Below are 9,051 nucleotides of genomic sequence, written 5' to 3'. Positions count from 1 at the left end.
CGAAATATGAGCTTGATTAGAAAATGTGAAACAACAGTCAAACACTGTCCAACAGTGTGAAGAAAAGTCCTCATCAATATGTACCTGGGTGATGAATAGAGAGAATGTGTAACGTGATTTTCGAATGATCCCTTTTTGTTTACTTCTACAAAGTAGGAGGCTGTTCAAGCACAATCATGTCTTTTATCTTACTGATAAATGAGCTGTTTTATAATCAGTGGTATGTGTTTTATTTTGTGGCTGATTTTGGAATCATGCAGCTCTTTCTGGTCCAACGAAAAAACATCACTAATTCTAGCTAAGCTGATCCAACAAACAGAGAAGATTTTCAGGACTCCGGAAACCATATTAAACCAAACTTCGGGGCAATACGCAGAATTGTCAACCAAACAACTTTGTCCATTTTAGTAAAGGTTTGATTTGAATGATAGTTTAAAATATTCTGTTTATTATTAATTTATACTATACCATAACAATAATGCATAACTTAAGTTACGTGACAACATGACTAGAATGAATTCATTCAATGTGGGTTAAAATCTACCATCCACCGTGTTATACCAAAATTCCCCTCTCCTTCAAATCTGCGCCATCAACTGTCGATGTTGTTCTCCCAATGTTTCTTCACCATATCGGCCGCCTTCTCGCCGATCATGAACACGACCCCGTTGGTGTGAGCCGCCGGCAAAAACGGCATAATGGACGCATCAACCACGCGCAGATTCCGCACGCCGTGAACTTGTAGCTCGGGATTTACGACCGCATCCGGATCGCTACCGGGACCCATTTTGCACGTGCCAGACTAGAGCGAGAGAGGTTGAATGAAATTACGATTATTTGCTTTTGTTGTTTTCGGATTTCGGAATGATTTCTTACCTGGTGTTGAATGCTGGCGCCCACTTGCTGGACACAACACCTCCAGTATTCATCGCTGCGGAATTGTTTATGTTCACAGCCAAAGAATGGCGTTCTAAGCAGCTTAGCTCCGAATTGGGCGAACGTTTTGGACTCGCCGATTTGCACCGCCAGTTTGATGCCTTCGATCATGGTTTCCATGTCTTTTGGATGGTCGAAGAACTTGCCCTCCATACGGGGCCAGTGGAAGGGATTTGTGGTCTTCAACGATAGTCGACCTCTGCTTCGGGGTCTCATTAGGACTGGAGCTATCCCAAAAGCGTGCTTACCCCGGGCCATTCCGTACGTTTTGCTGTAGAATTCCTTAGTCATACCGAACGTGTGTCGTAGGGATCCGGATTCATCGTTGTTCACGGCTCCCGTTCCGAGCACGAGTTCCATGTCTGGGTAGTCCGACGGAAGATCGGAATTGTTTGTCTTTACAAATGCGATTCCTTCGGCTCCACCAGGTACTGTGAAGGGTCCCTTTCGGTTGATCATGTAGTTCAAGAAATGTTCTGGACTGCGCATGTCTCGTTCGCGGATTGAAGCCGGCTTGTTGATGGTGAATACCAGTCCGGATAGAGTCGTGTGATCCTGCAGGTTATATCCAACCTTCAAGTCTTGGATTACAGGAATGTTCAACGATTCTAAATGTTCCCGAGGACCTATTCCAGAAATCATGAGCAACTGGGGCGATGCGATTGCTCCTGCTGTTAGGATGACCTCTTTCGTTGCATTGATCCTGTAAAGTTTCTTCCCCTTTGTGAACTCGACTCCATACGCTGTTTTAGTGTCCGGATCTATCAGAATCTTGGTTGCCCACGACTTCATGGAGATGTGCAAATTTGGTCGATGTGCAACAGGGCGAAGATACGCTCTGGATGCACTGCAACGTTCACCGTTCTTCATTGTAGCCAGCGCCTTGTAGAACCCAAGTTGTACCTTGTCATTGGGGTCAATCTCCTTATATCCGAATGTTTTTCCCGCCTCAATGTACTTCCTCAGCATTGGCGTCTCGAATGAGCTCTGCTCAATATGCAGATATCCTTGCGGATTGGGCTTCCCACCCTTTATAATCTCCGCCTTCTCAAAGTACTTTAAAACGTCCTTATAGCCCCAGCCGTAGTTCCCAGCTTGCTCCCACTCATCGTAGTCCCGTTGATGTCCTCTTCCATACAAAAGAAAATTGATCAGGCTAGTCCCTCCAAGCCCACGACCTTTTGGCCAGTAGCAGACTCCTTCCTCAAGTCCGATGCAAGCATTGTCCATCGGTTCCGATCGATATCCCCAGCTGAATCCTACGATTACAAACATAAACTCAATTATCTACCACCCCGAAGCTACCCCAACAAAACTCACTCGTGGCCGTGGTCAGTCCCGCCGTCAGCGGAACATTCACCACCAGATTCTCCTCCTTGCCGACCTCCAGCAGCAGCACGTTCCAGTTGGGATTCTCACTGAGCCGGTTGGCCATCACCGATCCTCCGGAACCGGCCCCAATCACGATGAAGTCGTACTCGGTGCGGAACACGGTCGTGTCCGGTACCCGGGAGGACCGGTTGCCGTACAGAAATAGGAAGCTGAGACTGTCGAAGACTTCTTGCAGCGGAGTGTCCGGCACGACATGGTCGAGCGCGAGAAGTAGTAGGAAGAGGTGGGCAAGCATCTGAAATGAACGTGGGGACGGTGATTAAGAGGGTTGGTAGGTATTTATGACTTTGCAGATTCGGTATTTTGATGACAGAAGATGACGAAGTAAGTTTTTTGAAATTGATCATAGGTTTGTGGTTTCAAATTAAAGGATGGATTGACTTTTTTAGAACTTCGTATAATCGAGTCTTGACTGTATTTGGTTTAAAGCTTCCAACTACCAAAGTAGCAATTTTTCACACAAATAAAAGCTGTCCATAAAAAATGGTGGGTAAATGTTCTGAAATTCTTATATAGAAAACTGATCAGTGTCAGTGTTGAACTTTTCAGCACTGGTATTGAAAAGCAACATTAAAAAAAAAGTAGTTTATGCAACAAGGTTGCAAAAAGCTGATTTTTTCAGTATAAGGTTGTACATTTATCCAAAGTGGTTTACTGAGTTGAATAAATACAATGAGTGCTGAAAAAATCATGTTTTGCAATAAGTTGCTTACGAGCAATTCTCTACGAAATCGGTCTTTTTTCTTCAATTTTAATTTTTGTATTTTTTAATCCGACTGAAACTTTTTTGGTGCCTTCGGTATGCCCAAAGAAGCCATTTTGCATCATTAGTTTATCCATATAATTTTCCATACAAATTTGGCTGCTGTCCATACAAAAATGATGTATGAAAATTCAAAAATCTGTATCTTTTGAAGGAATTTTTGATCGATTTGGTGTCTTCGGCAAAGTTTTAGGTATGGATACGGACTACACTGGAAAAAAATGATACACGGTAAAAAAATTTGGTGATTTTTTTATTTAACTTTTTATCACTAAAATTTGATTTGCAAAAAAACACTATTTTTAATTTTTTTTATTTTTTGATTTGTTTTAGAGGACATAAAATGCCAACTTTTCAGAAATTTCCAGGTTGTGCAAAAAATCATTGACCGAGTTATGAATTTTTTAATCAATACTGATTTTTTTCAAAAAATCGAAATATTGGTCTCAAAATTTTTTCAACTTCATTTTTCGATGTAAAATCAAATTTGCAATCAAAAAGTACATTAGTAAAATTTTGATAAAGTGCACCGTTTTCAAGTTAAATCCATATTTAGGTGACTTTTTTGAAAATTGTTGCAGTTTTTCATTTTTTTAAATTAGTGCACATGTTTGCACACTTTTGAAAAAAATATTTTTGAAAAGCTGAGAAAATTCTCTATATTTTGCTTCTTCGGACTTTGTTGATACGACCTTTAGTTGCTGAGATATTGCAATGCAAAGGTTTAAAAACAGGAAAATTGATGTTTTCTAAGTCTCACTCAAACAGCCCACCATTTTTTAATGTCGATATCTCAGCAACTAATGGTCCGATTTTCAATGTTAATATATGAAACATTTGTGAAATTTTTCGATCTTTTCGAAAACATTATTTTCAAAATTTTCAAATCAAGACTAACATTTTAAAAGGGCGTAATATTGAATGTTTGGCCCTTTTGAAATGTTAGTCTTGATTTGAAAATTTTGAAAATAATGTTTTCGAAAAGATCGAAAATGTTTCATATATTAACATTGAAAATCGGACCATTAGTTGCTGAGATATCGACATTAAAAAATGGTGGGCTGTTTGGGTGAGACTTAGAAAACATCAATTTTCCTGTTTTTAAACCTTTGCATTGCAATATCTCAGCAACTAAAGGTCGTATCAACAAAGTCTGAAGAAGCAAAATATAGAGAATTTTCTCAGCTTTTCAAAAATATTTTTTCCAAAAGTGTGCAATTATGTGCACAAATTTAAAAAAATGAAAAACTGCCACAATTTTCAAAAAAGTCACCTAAATATGGATTTAACTTGAAAACGGTGCACTTTATCAAAATTTTACTAAAGTACTTTTTGATTGCAAATTTGATTTTACATCGAAAAATGAAGTTGAAAAAATTTTGCGACCAATATTTCGATTTTTTGAAAAAATCATTATTGATTAAAAAATTCATAACTCGGACAATGATTTTTTGCACAACCTGGAAATTTCTGAAAAGTTGGCATTTTATGTCCTCTAAAACATATCAAAAAATAAAAAAAATTGAAAATAGTGTTTTTTTGCAAATCAAATTTTAGTGATAAAAAGTTAAATAAAAAAATCACCAAATTTTTTTTACCGTGTATCATTTTTTCCAGTGTAGTCCGTATCCATTAGGGTGGGTACGTTTTTCAAAAAGTTCTCGGATCAAGTTTTAGTATGGTTCCCCTTGTAGGGCATACCCATAGGGACTTTCATGCCAAATATCAGCTCATTTGGTTGTTAACTGGCTGCGCGCATCAGGGTTAAAGTTTACATGGAAATTACTATGGGAAATTGGAACTTTTTGTTCAAACGCTCCTACAGGTCTGGGAAAATCACGCGCCAACTTCTGGTATGGTTAGGCCTATGGGGAATGGTCTGGAGAACACTTTTCCCGAAGAGAGCATATGGATTCGTTGTCCCTAGACCTGGCGCATCGGCAAACAATCCGATGTCTCCGGAATCAACGGTTTTCTCTCAAAAAGCATCAAATTTTCCTTAGCATGCTATGAAAGCTTGATGAACACCGCGACGCCATACGTCAGGCAGCTACCACGTGGTTGAAATATTGCAAAAAAATACAAATTTGCTAAGCAAAGATCCTGAATTCGACTAAATAATATCAGGATTACTCGAAATGATCATTTTCTAGTTAAAAGAAGGATTGCAATTAAATATTCCAGCCGTTTCTCATCCACGTGGTAGCTGCCTGACGTATGGCGTCGCGGTGTTCATCAAGCTTTCATAGCATGCTAAGGAAAATTTGATGCTTTTTGAGGGAAAACCGTTGATTCCGGAGACATCGGATTGTTTGCCGATGCGCCAGGTCTAGGGACAACGAATCCATATGCTCTCTTTGGGAAAAGTGTTCTCCAGACCATTCCCCATAGGCCTAACCATACCAGAAGTTGGCGCGTGATTTTCCCAGACCTGTAGGAGCGTTTGAACAAAAAGTTCCAATTTCCCATAGTAATTCCCATGTAAACTTTAACCCTGATGCGCGCAGTCAGTTTACAACCAAATGAGCTGATATTTGGCATGAAAATCCCTATTGGCATGCCCTACAAGGGGAACCATACTAAAACTTGATCCGAGAACTTTTTGAAAAACGTACCCACCCTAGTATCCATACCTACAACTTTGCCAAAGACACCAAATCGATCAAAAAATTCCTTCAAAAGATACAGATTTTTGAATTTTCATACATCATTTTTGTATGGACAGCTGCCAAATTTGTATGGAAAATTATATGGACAAACTAATGATGCAAAATGGCTTCTTTGGGCATACCGAAGGCACCAAAAAAGTTTCAGTCGGATTAAAAAATACAAAAAAAAATCGAATGACCGAAATCCTAGAGAACTGCTCTTACAACATTTTTTTGCAATTCCGAAAAAAACGCTCTTTAAATGAAATGTTATGTCAATCATTAATGTTTTAAGTAAATATACCGGTCAAAACAAAAAAAAATGAAAAATATTATTTTTAGATAAACGTGTTGAAAAGTTCAACTTTTCAGTACCCATTTCAGTGCTGAAAAATAGAATTGGGTATTGGTTTTGAAAGGTATTATTTTTCCATGTTGTTATTCTTGGTAGGGAAAAGTAGGCCGTTTCGTTTCTCCAGAAGGACAGAAGAAATTGACAGTTTCACAGTGGAATTGCAAAAAAAAAAGTTTTGAACGGTAAATTGACTTAACACACATGAAATTCAGTAAATCTCGTTGGATAAATGTACGACTCGTGTTGAAAAAATATAGTTTTTCAAACTTGTTGCATAAACTACTATTAGCTTGCTTAGGATCGTTTAAACATAATTTGAATAGTTATGAAATTCCAATGTACAGCACAGTTAAAACTTTTTTCCACAAAAAAAAATCGATACTTCTATATTTTGGAAACTAGTGATTGCAAACCATCTGGACAGTAGTAATATGCTTTTTAAAACACTTGCAGTAATTGAACTCGGAAGGATACAAGTTTTTTTTTCAAATCAGATTTAAAACATGATTTTTGAAAATGTTCAAGTCGTCCTTTTTTTTATTTGTTATTTTAAAACCATTTTTTGAGATAATATCTCTATATATTTTGCACACTCTCAATAATTTTTATTCAAAAATTTGTTTACTCGATTCATTTTGGGTTAATCTTCGCATTGTTAGAAACATGAGCCATTCTCAAATATTTGTGATCCAGTTTTCAAAAATATTTGCACTTTATTTTTTAAAGAAAGATAGGATTAATTTGTTAACACACCTTCAAAATGAGCTGTTCTTGAAAATTTAAAAAATGATGAATTAACAAACTTGAGTTTTTGAATTGTTTTGATAAAGGGTTGTTTTTTGTCAGAGCTTTGTATATTTTTTTGTTTTATTTTCAAATAAATAAAAAAAAAATTAAAAATTCATATAACAAGCCATGGTTTCAACATTTGAATGAAAAAAGTAGTTTAAAGTGCATTTTGCACCTGCCCAGCTGTTTTGCAATCATCAGTTTATAAAATAACCAAGTAAGATTCGAAATCCGGACACTTAGTAGCATATCACTTTTGTTATAGCTGGCAAAAAATCATGTAACAATTGGAAATGTAGAAATATCATCAGGATGTATTATAAACAGTCAGTTTTAAGAAAATGCATGCAAAATATGTCTTTTCTAACAATTTTTTATCAGTATTTTAAAATTAAAATGACTTGGTGTGCTTCGAATCCCGGACACTAATAAAAACTGATTCGTAATCCTGACGTTTTTTTTGTAAACTTATGATTTTATTTTATATAATTGTTTTGGCATTAACTCCAGCGTTCAAACAAACTTTAAATGAAATTTTATGTTAGAATTCATCAAATAACACAGGTTTGACATCCATAATGCGAGTTTATATCCAAATAATTGATAAAACACGATGAGGGTTTCGAAGCGTCCGGGAATTCGAATCATGACGTTATTGAAGAGATTTTTTTTTCGCAGAAAAAAAAACATTGGAATTCCACAAAAATTGAAAATATTTTTGATTGATCCCAGACATGCTAAATATGATTTTAAACGCAGGAAAATGCATTTTTAATGTTTTCACTTCTATTTCCTTTAAAACTTTGAAAAAAAAAAAAATTCAAAGAAACTCTCAAACATACACCCGGGCAAAAACCATTAATAAAATTGGTTTAAAAAAACTATAAACAATTATTTTACTAAATCTCTTCCATGACATCGATAGTCTTTAAGATTTCAAATAACTCGCACCGGCATATCTTATCAGTCCTGTTTACAGTTTCTCAAACTAAATGTCATTAGTAATTATAAATACTGTGAACAATGTTCTTAGGATCATCTCAAACAGGGTATCAGATTTCGGGTTCGTTTCTTGTGCGCATTCAAATCACGATTTTTTTTGTAACACTGTTACTGAACGATGTTTAGTTGATTTATTTTTATATTTCAGGTGTCTTTTTCATTACTTTATCATTCCCTTCTCTTGTGTAGAATTAATTACGTTCACATTATCATTAAAATGCACTTGGTATCTTTCACTTCATGAAGTGTGCACGGTGAAAATCAATATTCCTGAATCAATTGCCACATTCCATTCCCGTCACGTATCACCGCCGAGAACATATGCACTCATCACGCAATTTACCATAAGAACAACCTGCTTAAAGATTCGTCTCACTGTCTACTGCACCCTCATCAGACACGTCAAGTAACAACCGATTCTCGTTCCCACAAATCACTCCAGCTGCAGTCGATCCGACTCGAAGCTTTTCTATTATCCTTCCGATCCGTTCGGTTCGCGGCTAGACTTAGAACTAACCACGGGCTTGTTTTGCGCACACACTAGGTTTGCGATGCCGTTGAGTCCCCCCGCGAGGTCCGTTAATGGTTCGATATACTATTCGATAAAAGTGTTCCACCTTGTCGGGCATGTTCGCGGCTCCGGCTTCTTCGTGTACGGCTTCGCGCGCGCACGCTTTTTTTTTTTTGAGAGTTAAGTATATACATTAGGTATAACGGATGGAAGTAGGAGCGTCGTCGGCGCTTCTACTATTCGTCTACTAGCAGCACGTTTTGCGCACAGACAAGCAGACGTATTATTTAGTTTTTTTTCAAAATAAAGAAAAAAATCTTGAAAGAAGTGCTTTTTTGTATTAAACACTTGTTGCCAATTGATAACGAAACATTCAATGAATTCGAGGTTTGATTTTTGTAATAAATATAAATTGAATTCTAGTCCTGAGCTCAAAATCGATTGGCCTCTCTTTAGTTTGTGACGTTCATCGATACTTGTTTTTTCCGAAATCAATTTTCTCAACACAGAGTGGATTAATCCGATATGATCATCAGCTGACGGTTGAGGAGGTGTTGAGGCGTATGTACTACAGATTGTTGGACGCAAGAGCGCAACGTATCTATTTCCTCTGGCGGAAAACCTTCTGCATAAACATGGAGAAGGGGACTGTTAT

At 37.0% G+C, this 9,051-nt stretch overlaps 1 protein-coding gene across 1 annotated transcript; it reads right to left on the bottom strand.

Annotated features, from left to right (window-relative positions):
• Window positions 1–438: 438 nt before the first annotated feature.
• On the bottom strand, window positions 439–8,419 carry LOC120421250 (glucose dehydrogenase [FAD, quinone]-like). Its single transcript, XM_039584449.2, has 4 exons — window positions 8,229–8,419; window positions 2,257–2,563; window positions 877–2,195; window positions 439–802 (listed from the first exon to the last, which is right to left on the bottom strand). The coding sequence occupies exons 1-4, from the start codon at window positions 8,229–8,231 to the stop codon at window positions 593–595; spliced, it is 1,839 nt and encodes a 612-aa protein (XP_039440383.1). The 5' UTR covers window positions 8,232–8,419; the 3' UTR covers window positions 439–592.
• Window positions 8,420–9,051: the final 632 nt, after the last annotated feature.

This window comes from Culex pipiens, chromosome 3, assembly GCF_016801865.2.
Source record: "Culex pipiens pallens isolate TS chromosome 3, TS_CPP_V2, whole genome shotgun sequence".
Classification (NCBI taxonomy): Eukaryota; Metazoa; Arthropoda; class Insecta; order Diptera; family Culicidae; genus Culex; species Culex pipiens.
This window is presented reverse-complemented; position numbering and strand designations above follow the sequence as displayed.